The sequence below is a fragment of the Dasypus novemcinctus genome, chromosome 14 (genome assembly GCF_030445035.2).
Source record: "Dasypus novemcinctus isolate mDasNov1 chromosome 14, mDasNov1.1.hap2, whole genome shotgun sequence".
NCBI classification, from domain to species: Eukaryota; Metazoa; Chordata; class Mammalia; order Cingulata; family Dasypodidae; genus Dasypus; species Dasypus novemcinctus.
In genome coordinates this window covers 62,180,420-62,198,845 of record NC_080686.1, presented here as the reverse complement: position 1 = coordinate 62,198,845, position 18,426 = coordinate 62,180,420, and the positions used below count along the sequence as shown (strand labels likewise).

Genomic DNA, 18,426 nt, shown 5'->3' with positions numbered 1-18,426 from the left:
AACAACAGAACATATATAGCATTATATTTATCCCATCTACATTCAATACTTGGCCCAAGTATCTATTGTCATCAGTTCCTTCCTTACTCCCATTCCCTCTTTACCTCCTCCTACATGTTTACTAATCTAACTAGTTTACAACTGCCAGTTCCTGGATGGAATGATCTCTCAATTTCCTTTTAACTCAATCTGAGTTCTCCTATTCTATGCAATGTTCATCCATTCCTCTAATGTATAATTCAGTTCTGAAACATAGTCTCGGCTGACACTTTTTCCTTTGGCTTACAGAATGATTTTTCCTAAAAAATTCATATTCTTGTTTCAAGCTAAAAGAGAGGCAGGGAAAAAACTAAGGATAAGAGGTTATAACGTCAGATTAAAACAGACAAGTAATCTATACTGAATGTGTTCCTTCACAGGCTGATTTAAATTTTAAAAAATGGAGATTTTAATTAAGATGAATTACATATTTAAACATATAATTTAAGCTTTTAAAATATTAATAAGTTTGGTTATACTGCTATTATAGTTGATTTATATGTTTTTTTCAAAAACTTATGTTACACGATATGCTGGTACATCATCCGTAGTTCATTAACTGTGCTTATGGTTGGTTCTATTGAAAATGCAAACAGGTCTTGCCCAAGACCTTGAGCTATTTTATACTATAATTTCTGTAAGAAAATTACATTGGATTTACATTATTTCTACTTTCTACAACTTTTCTAAAAACTCCATTGACTACAATCTTGAGTACCATCTATAACTTAGACTTGACTTTGATACTTTTAAAAAATGAATTTCTAAAAATATTTTTAATTTGAGAAATAGCTTTGTATAAGTCATTAGAAGAGAGATCTTTGAGACATCTGTGACCTTCCTTCGCATGCAGTCATATATTAATGCATTCCTTTCACTTATTTTTGTATTAAATACACATTGATTAATACTTTCACTTATGCCACAGATGTCTTTGTAGAATATTTATTTTTGAGAATGTATCATACTCCCTTCATGGAATTTAAGATTCAACCATGACCCCATCAAAATCAAGTATTTCCTAATTATTCTTTCAATGTCAAATATATATCCCAGAGTTGACATTTCATTTTTAAGGGTTACAGTTACCTCACAGGGACTGAACTAGATGTACTCTTATCCATGATACCAAGTCCACTAAGAGTTTTTCCTACTTCAAAATTTAAATCTTTAAAAAAAAAAAAATTTAAATCTTATTTCAGTCTTAATGTTGTTCCTTCAAAAGTAGTATTTCTTTTTTCCTCTGGCTATGTTTAATATATTTCTCTATTTATTTGCTTTTTACCAGTTTCTGTTTGCCTAGATGTACTTTTCTTTGATTTATATTATAGTTATTTCAAATTCACTTTAATTAATTACAACATCTCAGTCATCTATGGGTCTTTTCTACTGGCTAATTTTCCCCCTGATAATGAGTCAAATTTCCTGCTTCTTTAATATCTTATACTTTTAAAAATTAAACATCAGACATCATGTACCATTAAAAGAACAAAGAAACTGAAGGCAGTGTTAATTTGGCTCCTATCAGGGAGACTGGGTGAGGGATGGATCATTTCAATCCAATGGAATTGAGTGGGGTAGGGCTGGTTTGCAGCTTCAGTTAAACTCAATTCATCTTCAGTTTCAAATATTTCAAGGGTGAGACTTGCCCTGTGTTTGTTGTAGGCCCTTCCCTATGGTATAGCGCTGTCCAATGGAAACATAAGGCAAACCACAAAAGTGAGGCATCTATGTAAATTAAAACTTCCTAATAGTGACATTTTAAAAAGTAAAACAAAACAGTGAAAAATAATTGTATTAATACATTTAATTTAACCCAATATATCTAAAATATTGTCATTGCAACATATTCTCAATGTTAAATTACTAATGAGATATTTTCTGTTGTGTTACTAAGTCTTCAAAATTTGATGTGTATATTACTCTTACAGAACAAATTTCAATTTGAACTAGCCACATTTCAAAAGTGGAATAATATCATGTATTAGACATGTTAGTGTAACTTTGGTCTTTAAGGAATATGAAAGTTTGGGGAATTTAATTTCTTCTTTCCATCCAGTATTACGGATGGATATATGGATATATGGAAAGAAGAAATTAAATTCTCCACCTAATACTCAGGAAAAGTAAGGTGGGGGACTGGCTGTGTGTTTAGGACTCTTCCAGATTCTAATATATCACCCCAGGTCACATAACCAATAAATGCCTTTGATTTCTCTTTTTACATTAGAATTACCCTGATTTTACCCAAACAAGGTGAATGCTTCCAGAGATGAAAAGAAAACTCAGTCTCTGGACATATCGCTCTCTGGAATTTAATTCCTCTGGAACTCTTTGCAATATCACTCTCTAATATATGATATCTATATATCTATATATCTATATCTATATATATATATATAATGTTTTAGAGATATAATGAACATATATATCATAAAATTGATCCTCCTGAGGCATACAATTCAGTGGTTTTCAGTATATTCACAGAATTGAGCAGCCATCATTATTACCTAATGCTAGAACACTTTTAATTACCCTCAAAAGATACCCCATACATGTTACCATGTATGTCCTCCCCCTCCTACTTCCTACTCCCCAGCCCTAGGCAATCATTCCTCTGCTTTCTAATACATAGACTTGTATTCTGGCTATTTCATAAATGAAATCATAAAATATCTGGTCTTTTGTGTCTTGCTTCTTTTAATTTCCTTAATGTTTCCATGGTGAATCAGGGTTTTAGTATGTATCAATACTTAATTCTTTTCCATTGCAGAATAATAGTCAATTATATGGCTACCACAATTTATTTATCAGTGCATGGACCTTTGGATTATTTCTATTTTTTGGCTATGATAAATAGTGCTACTATGAACATTTGTTTGTATGTATGTGTGGACATATGTTTTCAGTTCTCTTGGTTATATACTTAGGAGAAGAATTTCTGGGTCATATTGGTAACTCTAGGTTTAACCTTCTGAAGAATTTCCAAACTGATTTTTTCAGTAGTTAATCCATTTTACATTCCTATCAAGAACGTATGGGGATTCCAATTCCTCCATATTTGCACTGACACTTGCTATTGCTGCTTTTTTTTTTTTTAAAACCCCTTCCTCACTTCCTGACATCACAAGATGCTTCAGGCTCATCTTGTAGTCCCCTGTCTTTTTATTTTAAACTTTTTATTTTCAAATAATTTCAAACTTATAGGACAGTTGCAAAAATAATACAGTACTCAGACAGAGAACTCCAACATACTGTTCCATATACCCAGATCCATCAACATTTAACATTCTGCTACATTTGCATATCTACCTGTCTGCCTGTCTATCTATCTACCTACCTACCTACCTACTTACCTGCATACATCCCTATCTATCATCTATCTATCCATCGAGCCACCATCCCACCTACCAACCACCCATCTAGGCATCCAGGCATGCATCATCTATCCATCCATCCATCCATCCATCCATCCATCTGGCTATTTATCTGTTTTCTAAACACTTGAGAGTAAGTTAAATACATCGTGCTCCTTGATCACTTAATACTTCCTTTTACATTTCCTCAGAACAAAGATATTCACACATGTAAATACTTTAAGCATAGTTTATCAAGTTCAAGAACTTTAACCTTGATATAAACCTTACTGTCTAAATTCTAGTTATTTCATATGCCCCAATAATGTTCTTTTGGACCTTTTCCCCCTACATTATTAGTTCCAGGTAGGATCATGGATTACATTTAATCATTACTGACTCTTTAAAAGGTCTATTATTAAAAAAAAAAGATAAAAACATATAAACAATGTAAACTCTCCATCTCAACAACTTTTAAGCATACCATTTGGTGGGGTTGATCACAGTCACAATGTTGCCCTACCCTCACTGCCATCCATTATTGGAACTGTTTCATCAACCCAAATAGAAACTCTACACCCATTATGCATGAAATCCTCACCCCACCCTCCAAACCCACTTCTGGTAACCAATGATCTCTACATCTGTGTCCCTGCTTTCAATTCTTTGGGCTATATACTTAGAAATAGGATTGCTGGGTCATATGATAGTTCTAAGTTAACTTTCAGAGGAACCACCAAAAAATTTCCCACAGCAGTGGCACCATTTTACCAACAATGGACTAAGGATCCTCTTCCTTTGCATCCCTGCCAGCACTTGTTAGTTTCCATTGTTTTAATAATAGCCATTCTGGTGGGTGTGAGGTATAATTACTTGGTTTTTATTTTCATTTCCCTAAAAGCTAATGATGTAGAGCATTTCTTATGCTTATTAGCCATTTATATATCTTCTTTGAGGAAAACTCTATACAAAATGTTTGTCTATTTTTAAATTGGGTTGTCTTTTTGTTTTTGAGTTGTAGAAGTTCATTACATATTCTCAATGTTAAGCCCTTATCAGATCCATAGTTTCCAAATATTTTCCCCCATTCTATTGATTGTCTTTTTAACTTCATGATAAAGTCCTTTGATGCATAAGTAAGTAATTTTAATGAAGTCTTATTTACTGCTCTTGATTTCAGGTAAATTCTAAGAATCCATTGCCTGAATCAAGGACCTGAAGATATTTCCATCATTTGTTGAAGGAACCATTCTTTCTCCACTGAGTGGGTTTAGAACCCTTGCCAAATATAAATTATATATAGAATTCTGGCTTATTTCTACACTCTCAAAATTCTATTCCATTGTTCTATAGGTCAGTTCTTGTGCCAATACCTCACCATTTTCATTACAGTAGCTTTTTAATATGTTTTTAAAAGAGGAAGTGTGAGTTCTCTTACTTTGTTCTTCTTTTCAAAGATGGTCATGTTTATTCAGGGTCCCTTGCCCTTCCATATGAATATAATAATTAGCATTTCCATTTATGTGACGAAAGCTGTTAAAATTTTGATTGGGATTAGGTTAAAACCCTGTAAATTGCTTTGATTAGTACTGACAGCTTAAAAATAAACCTTCCAATCCATGAGCATGGACTATCCACTTATTTAGAATTTAAAAAATTTCTTTCAGTAATAATTTCTAGTTTTCTGTGCACAAGTCCTTCACATCCTTGCTTAAATTTATTCCTAGGTATTTTCTTTTTGTTGCTATTGTAAGTGGAATTGTTCTCTTTTGTTTTAGGATTTTTATTTTTTATTATAGAAACATCACTGATTTTTGCACACTGATTGTACCCCATGACGTTGCTGAAATCTCTTATTAACTATAATAGCTTTCTTGTGGATTCTTCAGGATTTTCTATAGAAAGGATGATGTCATCTGTGAATATTTTGTTTCTTCCTTCCCCTTTTGATGCGTTTATTTTCTTTTTTCTTGCCAAATTGCACAGGCTACCACTTCCAGTACAGTATTTAAAACTAATGGTGGGAAACATATATGGCTCAAACAATTGGGCTCCCATCTACCATATGAGTAGAGGGCAAGGTGGCCTATGCAGTGAGCTGGCCCATGGAGTGCTGGCCCATGCTGGAATGCTGCCCCACGCAGGAGTGCCCCCCTGCATGGGAATGCCACCCAGCACAGGAAAGCCACCTCGTGCAGGAGTGCCAGCCGACGCGGAGAGCTGGAGCAGCAAGATGACACACAAGAGACACAAAGGAGAGAAAATAAGAAGACATAGCAGAACAGAGAGTAGAGGTAGCCCAAGAGAGTAATCGCCTCTCTCCCACTCTGGAAGGTCCCAGGATCAGTTCCCAAAGCCAGCTAGTGAGAATACAAGCAGACACAGAAGTACACACAGCAAATGGACATAGAGAACAGACAACGGGTGGGGGGGGGGGGGGGAAGGAGGGATGGGAGAGGGGGAAAAAATAAATAAATCTTTAAAAAAAGAAAAAGAAAAACTAATGTGACAGTGGGTATCCTTACCTTGTTCCAGATGTTAAGGGGAAAGCGTTCAGTCTTTCATCATTGAGTATGTCATTATGGTTTTTCATGTATGCCCTTTATCACGCTGAGGAAGTTCCCTTCTACTCCTATTTTTGTTTTACTAAGAAAGGGTGCTGGATTTTTCAAATGCCTTTTCTGCATCAATTGAGATGATCATTTCTTTTTTCTTTCATTTTAACAACATGGAGCATTACACTGATTGTTTTCCCTATGTTGAACCCCTTTCTTTCCTGGGATAAATCCCTTCTGATCATGGTGTATGATAGTTTTGATGAGCTGTTGGATTTGGTGTGCTAGTATTTGGTTGAGCATTTTTGCATTTATATTCACAAGAAATATAGGTCTGTAATTTTCTTATGACAGCTTAATCTGGTCTTGTTATTAGGGTGATACTGGTTCACAGAATGAATTAGAAAGTCTTCCCTCCTCTTCAATTTTTTGGAAGAGTTTTGAGAAGGATGGATGTTAATTCTTCTTACAATATTAGGTAAAATTCACCAGCAGAGCCATATGGTTCTGAATGTTTCTTTGTTGGGAAGTTTCTGAATATTGACTTGATCTCTCTTTGTTATTGCTCTGTTGAGAGTTTCTATTTCTGCATGAGTCAGTGCAGGTTGTTTGTATGTTTTCTAGGAATTTGTCCATTTCATCTAGGGTATTTAATTTGTTGGCATATAATTGTTCATACTATCCTCTTATAATCCACTTTATTTCTGTATGTTTGGTAGTAATGCCTCCCCTTTCATAGCTGATTTTTGTTATTTGCATCCTTTCTCTTTCTGTCAGTTTAGCTAAAAGTTTGTTAATGTTAGTGATCTTTCTAAAAAGCCAACTTTTGTTTTTTTGACACTATTGTATTTCTATTCCATTTATCACCACTCTTATCTTTATTTCCTTACTTCTGCTCACCTTGGGTTTGGTTTGCTCTTCTTGTTCTAGTTTCTCCTAGGTGTGAGGGTAGGTTACTAATTTGAGATCCTTTTTTTTTAATGAAAGCATTTATGAATGAATGAATGAATGATGAATGAATTATTAATGAAAGCTATAAATTTCCCTCTAAGCACTGCCTCTACTGTATCTCATAAGTTGTGGTTTGTTCTGTTCTCAATTTTGACTCTGTTTCATAATTCTCCTTGTGATTTCTTTGAACTATTGATTACTTAAGAGTGCATTTTTCAATATGTACATAATTATAAATTTTCAAGTTTTCCCTTTGTCATTGATTTCTAGTTTTATTTCATTGTGGATGGAAAAGGTACTTTGTGTATTCCAATTGTTTTAAATTTATTGAGACTTGTTTTGTGACCTAATATATGGTCTATCACAGAGAATGATCCAAATGCACTTGAGAAGAATGTGTACTTTTTTGTTGTTGGATGGAGTGTTCCAAATATGTCTATGGGAAGCAGATTTGGCTCAACTGATAGAGTTGCCTACCATATGGGAGGTCCAAGGTTCAAACCCAGGGCCTCCTGACTAGTGTGGTGAGCTGGCCCACATGCAGTGCTGATGTGTGCAAGGAGTGCTGTGCCACTCAGGGGTGTCCCCTCAATAGGGGAGCCCCACGTGCAAGAAGTGCGCCCCGCAAGGAGAGCTGCCCAGGAGTGGCATCGCACATATGGAGAGCTGACGCAGCAAGATGACACAACAAAAAGAGACACAGATTCCTGGTGCTGCTGACAAGAATGCAGGCAAACACAGAAGAACACATAGTGAATGGACAAAGAGAGCAGACAACGGGGGGGTGGGTGGGTGGGGGGAGAGAAAAAAACATGTCTACTATGCCTAGTTGGTTTATAGTATCATTCAATTCAAGTCTTCTCTTACCTTATTGCCCTTCTGCCTAGATATTCTATTCATTATATAAATGGTGTATTAAGTCTACTACTATTAATGTAGAGCAATGTATCCTTTCAAATCTGCCAATGTTTGCTTCATATATTTTGGGATTCTGTTGTTAGGTGCATAAATATATATATATATATATATATATATTTATTTATTTATTTATTTTTAAATTTCTCTCCCCTTCCCCCCCCCACCCCAGTTGTCTGCTCTCTGTGTCCATTCGTTGTTTGTTCTTCTTTGTCTACTTCTGTTGTTGTTAGAGGCATGAGAATCTGTGTTTCTTTTTGTTGCGTCATCTTGTTGTGTCAGCTCTCCGTGTGTGCAGCACCATTCTTGGGCAGGCTGCACTTTCTTTTGCGCTGGGTGGCTCTCCTTACGGGGCGCATTCCTTGCGCGTGGGGCTCCCCTACACAGGGACACCCCTGTGTGGCATGGCACTCCTTGTGTGCATCAGCACTGCATGTGGGCCAGCTCCACACAGGTCAAGGAGGCCCAGGGTTTGAACCGTGGACCTCCCATGTGGTAGACGGACGCCCTATCCACTGGGCCAAGTCCGCTTCCCTGCATATATATTTATACTCTTTATATTGTCTTGATGAATTGACCCTTTCAATGTATAGTGCCCCTCTTTGTCCCTTTTATCAGTTTTGTCTTAAAAATATACTTTGATATTTCTATAGCCAATCTTTTATCATTTTTTTTAGTTATAAGGATCCTTATAAAGGTGAAGAGGTATCTCATTGTTCTTCTGATTTGCAGTTTCCCAATGACTAATGATCTTGACCATCTTCACATGTGGTTATTGGCCTTTTTCTTATCTTCACTGGACAAATATCAATTCAAATGCTCTATTTTTTAAGCTGAGTTATCTGTCTTTTTCTACTTCAGTTGTAAGAGTTCTTTATATATTCTGGACACAAGTCTTAATGAAATACATGACTTGTAAATATTTTCTCCCATTCAGTGGGTTATCTTTTAACTGTCTTGAAGGTGTCCTTTGAAGCACAAAAGTTTTTTATTTTGCTCAAGTTTTACTTAGTGACTTTTCTTTGGTTGATTGTTGTATTGTTGGTATCATATTTAAGAAATGATTGACTAATCCATGATCATGAAAATTTAATGTTTTGTTTTAAAATTGCATAGGTTTAGGTCTTACATTTAGGTCTTTGATCAATTCTTTGTTAATTTTTGTATATGCTGTGAGGTAGGGGTACAATGTCATTACAATACCCAGTAGTCCTAAAATCATTTGCTGAAAAGACCTTTTTATTTTTTTAACCACTGAATTATCTTAGCACCTCTATAAAATCTTTATAGTTAACATGAGGGTGTATTTCTCATTCTCCTTTCTATCCTATTGATTGATATGTCTATCCTTATACTAGTCCAAATTGTTTTGATTACTGTTGCTTCACAGTAAACTTTGAAATAGGGAAATATGAATCCTCTAATTTTTTTTTTATTTTTAAAGACTGTTTAGATACTTTGGGTCCCTTAAATTTCCATATGAATTTTAGGATCATCTTGTCTATTTCTGTAAAGAAATTATCTGGAATTTTGAAAAGGATTATATTGAATCTACAGATTAAGTTGGGGAGTGCTGCCTCTTAACAATATTAAGTCTTATTATCCAAGAACATTGAATATCCTCCCCAGTACTTACATCTTTAAGCTCTTTCAATAAAGTTTTGTAGTTTTCAGATTAAAATATTTGCAATTATTTTGTTAAATTTATGTGCATTTTATTACTTTGAATACAATTGCAAGCGGAAATGTTCTCATAATTTAATTTGATGGTTCCTTGAATGTTTCTTAACTGCTCACTGATACAAATGGTTTTTTTTTTTTTTTTTCCTAGATTTTTTTTTAAAGATTTATTTATTTATTTAATTTCCCCCCCTCCCCTGGTTGTCTGTTCTTGGTGTCTATTTGCTGCGTCTTGTTTCCTTGTCCGCTTCTGTTGTCATCAGCGGCAAGGGAAGTGTGGGCGGCACCATTCCTGGGCAGGCTGCACTTTCTTTTCGCGCTGGGCGGCTCTCCTCACGGGCGCACTCCTTGCGCGTGGGGCTTCCCTACGCGGGGGACACCCTTGCGTGGCAGGGCACTCCTTGCGCGCATCAGCGCTGCGCATGGCCAGCTCCACACGGGTCAAGGAGGCCCGGGGTTTGAACCGCGGACCTCCCATATGGTAGACGGACGCCCTAACCACTGGGCCAAAGCCCGTCTCCCACAAATGGTTTTTTAAAGCCATTAAATTTGGGCTTATTATGCAGCAATATATGAATGAATCACAATTTCTTTTGTACTATGGAATGTCCAAATCCTAGTGCCACATTGATCAATCAAATTCAAATATATCCCTACAAACTAGTCCTCTCTTGCTTGCAGCTTGCTCTTCTCTCTTTCAAATCTGTGGGGACTTAATTGTTAGATAGGTGCTCCTCTTGTTTCCGCAACACGGTTGTAGCACTCCTGGATTTCACATTCTCTATGCTTAATATATATTAAGAAAGAAAAACCTTTTTTCCCCAAGAGTTAAACAAGTATCATGTCAGTTTCTTCTTGGCTCAAACTGGGTCATCTCCTGGGTCATTTCCATCCATAGACCGATTACTATACCAAATTGTAGGATTTGTTGAGTGGTTAAGAAAAATCAGTACCTTTGCTAGGGCTGAAGGTGGAATAACCCAATTCAAATAACATGAGCTTAAGTTAATGAAAGGTAGATCCATACCAAAAAATGATAGAAGTTGGAAGGACTGGGATCATTGTGGATGCTAGGTAGCCAAAAATGATAAATTTCTAGTTACTCCTAAATTCCTATCTCCAGTCTCCACCTTTGTCCCAAATTCCAAGCTTGTATATTCAACTATGTGCCTGAAATCTCTTATGTGGTTACTCCAGATTTCTTAAACCATAAATGTTCTAAAGTGAACCACCCATAGAACTCAGGAATGGAGGAGGATGGGATACTCCTCTTGCTCTTTCTTGTGACTTTCAAACCTTTATCCTGCTATCCTAAAAAAGTCCCTTAAACTTTGAAGTCACCAGCAGATATTTTGTAATTTACTTTTTATTGTGGTTATATAGGTATTACACAAAATTTGCCATTTTAACCATGTTTAAGTATACAATTCAGAGGCATTAATTACAGTTAAGAAGTTGTGCTATCATCACCATTAACATAGCAATAAAAAATATTCAATATCCAAAACAGAAATTGAACTGTAACTCCTGATTCCCCCATCCCCCCAGCCCCTGATAACTTCTAATCTACTTTCTGTCTCTATGAATTTGCTTATACTCAACAGAATCACAGAATATTTGTCCTTTTCTGTCTGGTTTACTGAAGCATAATATATTCAAGGTTTATATAGGTTGTAGTATGTATCTGAACTTCATTCCCTTTACAAATCAATAATATTCCATTGTATGGCTATACCACAATCATTAATCTGTTGCTGGACATTTGGGTTGTTACCACCTTTGAGCTACATTGAATAATGTTGCCATGAACATTGGTGTACAAGTATCTATTTGAATCCATGCTTTCAAGTCTATAGAGTATATATATCTAAGAGTGGAATTGTTGGGTCACATGATTTATTAGGATGCTGATGAAAAGTAACAGAAATCTGTTGGCTTTTATAAAATGTATTTATTTGGGGAAAAAGCTTATAGTTACAAGTCCCTGAAGAGTCCAACTCAAGGTTGTTTTCTCACTGAAGTCAGTTACCATGTGTTGAAGCAGGATGGTTGCTGATCTCTCCTCTCTGAGCTTCCTCTCTCTCAGCTGCAGGCTGGCAAAGGGCTTGTCTCTCAGGGTTTCCTCTCTCTCCTGGCATAGGGCTGGTTACTTTCCAGGTTTTCTTTATCAGTCTTGGCTCTCTTCCCAAGGTCAGCTGTAAGCTATCAGACAAACAGCTCATCTCTCCCTAGGGCCTTAGCTGTTTGAGCCTTCTCCTCTCTGTCACATGGCAGATCAGGATGACAAATTTCTCTCCTCTTCCTGCATGTCTTCTTGAGAGAGTGCCCTTTTAAATCAGTCTACCAAGGGGGTGGGGATTCAACTTGAGCCATGCCTTACTGACATGGTTGAATCAAAAGTCCTAAATTGATTTTATCAAGTAAACTTAATCAGAGGCCCCTCACTGAAGTCAATACAATCAAAGAGTATCACACCCAGAGGTATAAATTACTTTACAAACATAATATTCATAAATAATCTCAAATTGCTACATATGGTAATTCCATTTTTAACTTTTTGAAGACCCATCAAGCTGTTTTCCACAGCAGCTACAATTTAAATCCTTTGCATTTAGATATCCAGTTTTCCTAGCTCCATTTCTGAAGAGACTATTTTTGCCCCATTGAGGAACTTGGCACCCTTGTCAAAATCAATTGGCTATAAATGTGTGAGTTTATTTTTGAACACTCAATTTTATTTTACAATTGATATTTTTATATATTTTTTTGAAAGATAGATTACACAAAAAATGTTACACACCAAAAATAAGGGATTCCCGCATGCCCCACTCCCCAAATCTCACACCCTTCCCTGTATTAATAACTTCTTTCATTAGTGTGGCATATTCACTGCAATTGAGGAACACATTTGGAGCATTGCCACTAAGCATGGATTATAGTTTACATTGTGGATTACACTCTTCCAATCAATTCTGTAGGTTATGGTAGGATATATAATGGCATGTATCTGTCATTGCAATGTCATTCAGGACAATTCCAAGTCCTGAAAATGCTCCCTTATTATACTGATTTTGTAACCTGTAACCTCACTGAATTTATCTATTTGTCCCATAGTTTTTCAGTTAAATTCTTTTAAGATTTTCTATATACAAGATCCTGGCATCTGCTAAAAGAGATAGCTTTATTACTTCCTTATAAGCGGGATGCCTTTTATTTCCTTTTCTGTCCTAATTGCCCTGGATAGAACTTTTAGAATAATGTTAAATAGGAATGATGAGAATGGACAACCTTGTTTTGCTCTTGAACTTAGGGAGAAAGATTTTAGACTTTAAAGTGTGATATTAGCTGTGGGGTTTTCAAAGAGGACATTTATCAGATTGAGGAAATTTCCTTCTGTTTATATTTTATTGAGTGTTCTTTCATGAACATCACTGAATTTTTTGGAAATGCTTTTATAGTATTTATTGAGAAGATCATATGCGTTTGTTTTTTTAAAAATTATCCTAATATAGCATATTATATTCATTTATTTTCATATGTTGAATCAACCTTGAATTCTTGGGATAAATCTCCCTTGATAAAAGAGTATAATTCTTTTCATAAGTTCGAGGATTTCATTTGTCAATATTTAGTTGAGGATTTTTTTCATCTTTATTCATAAGGACTTTGATTTCTGTAGTTTTCTTTCCTTCTGATGCATTATTTGGTTTTGTATCAGGGTAATACTGGCCTCGAGAAGAAATTGGGAAGTGTTCCTTCCTCTCCTATTTTTTGGAAGAGATTGTAAAGTACTGGTGAAGACTTAACATCAAAAAGACGACTTATCTTTAAACATTTGGTAAAATTCATCAGTAAAGTCATTTGACTGAAGTTTTTCTTTGTGGAAATATTGTTGATTACAAACTTAATATCTTTATAGGTCTATTTACACTTTCTATTTCTTCCTGAGTTAATTTGGTACTTTGTGACTTTTATGAATTTGTCCTTTTCATTTAATTATCTAATTTGTTGGAATAGTGTTTTCAATAATATTCCCTTATCTTTATAATTTCTGTAATTTAGTAGTGATGTTCCCTCTCTTACTCCTGCCTCTGATATCTTTTTTAAGATAATATATGATGTTTTTAGTTTCTTTTTTTTCCCCTTGAGCTTTTACAGGGTTGAAAATTGTGCATGCCTTCTATATCTTAACAAAAAGCAGAGCAACAATAATTATTTTAAACATTCCAAATGTGATCGGGTTATCTTATCATTCAATGCTACCAGAGCTAAAAATCTTAAATTGCTTACATTTCTGTATTATTCAGGGCTCTCTATGGAAACATAATTGACAGGAGATACTTTTCCTTCCTACTTGTGATTTAATTCTGAAAGTCCAGAAGAGATATAATTAGCTGATATCTATAAATGTCAATGGCTTAATATTAATTGCCCCAAATGAAAATATATCACATGAAAAAGGTGAAATTAAGAATCTAGAATTTGGGGGAAGGGGACTTGGCCCAATGGATAGGGCATTTGCCTACCACATGGGAGGTCCGCGGTTTAAACCTTGGGCCTCCTTGACCCGTGTGGAGCTGGCCCATACCCAGTGTTGATGCGTGCAAGGAGTGCCCTGCCAAACAGGGGTGTCCCCCACGTAGGGGAGCCCCACACGAAAGGAGTGCACCCCGTAAGGAGAGCCGCCCAGCGTGAAAGAAAGTTCAGCCTGCCCAAGAATGGCGCCACACACACAGAGAGTTGACACAACAAGATGACGCAAAAAAAGAAACACAGATTCCCGGTGCCGGTGATAAGGACAGAAGTGGTCACAGAAGAATAGGCAGTGAAAGGACACAGAGAGCAGACAACTGAGGTGGGGGGTGGGGTAAGGGGAGAGAAAAAAATAAAAATAAATCTTAAAAAAAAAAAAGAATATAGAATTTGGGAAGTGGATGTAGCTCAAGTGGTTGAGTATCTGTTACCCGTGCATGAGGTCCCAGGTTCAATCTCCAGTACCTTCTAAACACAAAACAAACAAACAAAAAAACCAACTCTCATTGGGGAGCAGATGCAGCTTAGCGGTTGAATGACTGCTTCCCATTTATGAGGTCCTGGGTTCAATCCCTGGTACCTTCCAACAACAACAACAAAAATAATCTAGAATTTGTATAGCAAATAAAACGGAGAAATAAGAATATTTTACAGGGCTTTCATGGAAAGGAAGGAATCAGAAGAAGGGAATGTTGGAGAAACCAAGATAGAAAGAAGGAACGAAAAGAGTATACTACAAGAAAGCAGAAATAAAAACATATAAAAAAGGAGCAGGAGAGTGAAATCACTAAATTACATAAACAGAATGAGGGACTAAAAAATGATGAAAACAGGAATTTTTAAAAAGTACTCTGTGCCATGCCCCACGTGCAAGGAGTGCACCCCATAAGGTGAGCCACCCAGCACGAAAAAAATGCATTCTGCCCAGGAATGGTGCCGCACACATGGAGAGCAGATACAGCAAGATGACGCAACAAAATGAGACACAGATTCCAGGTGCTGTTGACAAGAATACAAGCGGACAAAAAGAACACACAGTGAATGGACACAGAGAGCAGACAACTGGGGACGGCGGGAAAAGGAGAGAAATAAACAAAAAATAAATCTTTAAAAAAAAAAAGGACTCTGAAAGGAATTTAGGAGAAATAGATTCTGAAATGCTATGTCATTAGTTAAGGACACGATTTTCGCAAAACACATAAACTTTCTGTGTTTTAGATGACTCTATAAACATAAAGTATCTAATTTTATGTGAGATACTGAAAATCTAAAGAGATACGTTTCCTATACTTTACATTTCAGCTTATGTATTTATACTCTATGATGAAAATTAAAAATTAAGGTAGTCAATGAGGGAACAAACTGAGATAAGGAAAGAAGGAAGAAAGTAATGGAAAAAAAGGAAGGAAAGAAGGAAGGGAGGGAGGGAGGGAAAGATAGAGGGAGGTAATGGAAAGGGTGAAAAATGAAGGAAGATAAAGAAAGAGAAGGAAAAATTAGGTATAAACCAAATAGGAAAAGTAAATAAGTAAAGAGATTAAGAAAAGGAAGTTCCAGGACAAAGGGAAAGAAGTGACAAGTTTGGGATATATTATAGATGTTACGATAGATCTTAAACATAGAATCTCAGATTTTGGCTTGGTGGGCTGGGGAGTAGATTATCCTCTCTGATGAATGGAACCACATGTTTGTTTACTTATTTATAGTTTTTGGAGGCAGTTGCAGGTGAGGGGAAGATAAATTCCTAGAAAGCTGCTCAGCAGGTACTGACTATGGGGTTGGAAGTCAGGAGAGAGGACTACGTGAGGACTAAAGAACCAGAAGTCATCAAAACACAGGTGGGGATTAAGGCCAGGAGAGCAGATGGATTGAACGTAGAAGAGAGTTAAGCAAAAACAAATAAAAGGAAAACTTTGAAGGGCACAAATATTAATGGGTTCATGTAGGAGGAAGACCATTAAAGAAGACTGAAAAGAGGCTGCAGAAAGATAGAAGGAAAATCTAAAGGATCCCTCTCACAGAAAACAAAATGAGTTCCAAGAATATGGGGATACAATTCCTGTAAATGCCAGAAGGAAAAAAGGAAAGGGGAGAAAAGGAAGTATCTCAGTGTTTCACTTTATTGATGGTGATACGACCATTTAACATAAAACAGATTTCTTCCAACAAAAGTAAAGTAAGACCTTCTTTGAGGACCACTTCTGAAGTAGAAGAGAAAAAATAAACATACATGAAAGAATTTCCAAATGTTAGAAAATAAAAATGTCTTTACCCAGAATTTATTATGTTCCACTGGAATCCGGCACTGAGATTTTAAGGGCATCATCAATGGACAAGAGTTGTAATCTTGGCTCTATCATTAACTTGACTACAGACAATTTTTCTTTTGGATTCTGAGAATCTGATTAGATAATTCCTAAGGCCTCCTTCAGCTCTGACATCCTAAGATTTTATATAAACTGGCTAAAAAAAAAAAACTTATTTAAGAGATGAATAGGGGAAGCAGATATGGCTTAAGCTGTTGGGTGCCCATCTACCACATGGGAGGTCCCAGGTTCAGTTCCCAATGTCTCCTAAAGAAGACAAGTAAGACAGCGAGCTGATGCGACTGGCTTGCATGGCGAGCTGATGTAACAAGATGACACAGTGAAATGACGTGGCAAGGAAACACAATGAGAGGCACAGAAAACAGAGAGCAGATGTGGCTCAGGCAATTGGGCACCTCCCTCCCACATGGGAAGTCCTGGGTTCAGTTCCAGGTGCCTCCTAAAAAAAACCAGACGAGCAGTGAGTGCAAACAATGAAGGGAGGGGGGCAGACATAAATAAAATAAATTTTAAGAGAGAGAGAGATGAATAGGATAAAGTACCAAAAAAAAATTAGCAAGAGAAAATGACATACTATTCAAAGGAAAGAAAATTCACCTCAAATGTCATAGTTATTTGAGAAAATAAAATTCCTGGATCCATTTAAAATAAAAATAGTTGCAACCTTCTAGGTGGTAAATTTATTACAAAAATCAAAATCTTTCCTAGCAGTAACATTTATTAGAGAACAACAGGAATCTATTTTTAAAAGAGTGAAACTGCAATATCTGAAATACAGACCAGCAAGAAGAAAATGATAATTATTCATCTGTATTTCTGTGACTTTTCTCACTTGGTATTATTTGCAACTTTACTTTTATGCCAGCAGCACTGCCAACCTTAGTACAAATGATGTATTATTTTTATGGTGTTGATTACATATGTTCACCAGTTTAACTGTCTATATATGCTTGGCGTGGTTTGCAAATACTCAGTGACAAAATCCAGAGCATTGCATTTTCACAGAAAGTGTTTACTGTGAAATTTCTCCTTAGAAGTTTGCTTTTCTTTACAGCTTTGATCCATATGACATCCATAGTCCTACATGTCAAATAATGGCTTACAACTACATTAAGAAAACACATCATTTTTGATAGACTATAGCAGGATGTGGTGGCTCTAGAGAAGACCTCATTTTTAAAAAAAATATGATTAGAGATTTGTTCTAATTTAAAGTTTACTAAGATTTCCCAAACTGTACGTCTTCAATTTATGATGACTTGGTGCTTATATTCTGTTATTCATCAACACTTCACAGAAATACTTGATTTGTCTGAATGAATTTAAAAAGCCACAACTGAAGAAAATCAGAAAAACCTGGTTTTAAATATCAAAAGGTCCCAAATGAAAAATATTTCTATAAACCACACGAGGCAAGTTTTATTGATCAGTATACTTCTTTGCAGGATGAAATTGTTGCAAGATTGAACATAAGAAAATAAACTTACTGGTAAATATCTTTCCTGAGGACAGATCTGCCAAGGGGATTGTCAGCCTGGGGAGCCATTGCAACAGAACCAATCTTCAAAACCATGGTGTCTTCGTTTGCTGTCTGATTAACTGTAACAAAAGAAAGATTTATGATGTATACTGTGGATTTGTATGTACTGCATGTATAAGAGAGAGAATTCTATGAGGGAATAGGGCAGAGATATATTAACATAAGACAAATAAGTGGGGAAATGTAAAAGGAAATAATTATATTTTAAAAAGAAATATTGGACTCTTTTCTTAACTCTCTATTTCCTTTATATCCTAAGTGATTTTCTATTAAAATACAAAATAAAATGTTGAAGTGATGAATGAGCAACTCCGTGGCTATACCAAATGTCATTGACTGTATACTTTAGATGGATTGCATGGTTTATAAATACATTTCAATAAAACTGATTATAAAATAAAATGGTAATAAAAAACAAACAACCCCATGCCCAATATTAAAACATGTGATATTAAATATATATATTGTATTGAGGCTATCTAATTTCACAATCTTTTTTCTCCCAAACAATTTTCAGCCCTAGATACAGG

At 35.8% G+C, this 18,426-nt stretch overlaps 1 protein-coding gene across 4 annotated transcripts in view; it reads right to left on the bottom strand.

Annotated features, from left to right (window-relative positions):
- VPS13B (vacuolar protein sorting 13 homolog B) overlaps window positions 1–18,426 on the bottom strand; it is a 1,042,333-nt gene that overhangs the window by 399,681 nt on the left and 624,226 nt on the right. For all 4 annotated transcript variants that reach the window (XM_071207936.1, XM_071207935.1, XM_058275777.1 and 1 more), the window contains one exon: window positions 17,844–17,955. In XM_071207936.1, the coding sequence (XP_071064037.1) occupies window positions 17,844–17,955 (112 nt within the window). The remainder of the gene's footprint in view (window positions 1–17,843; window positions 17,956–18,426) is intronic.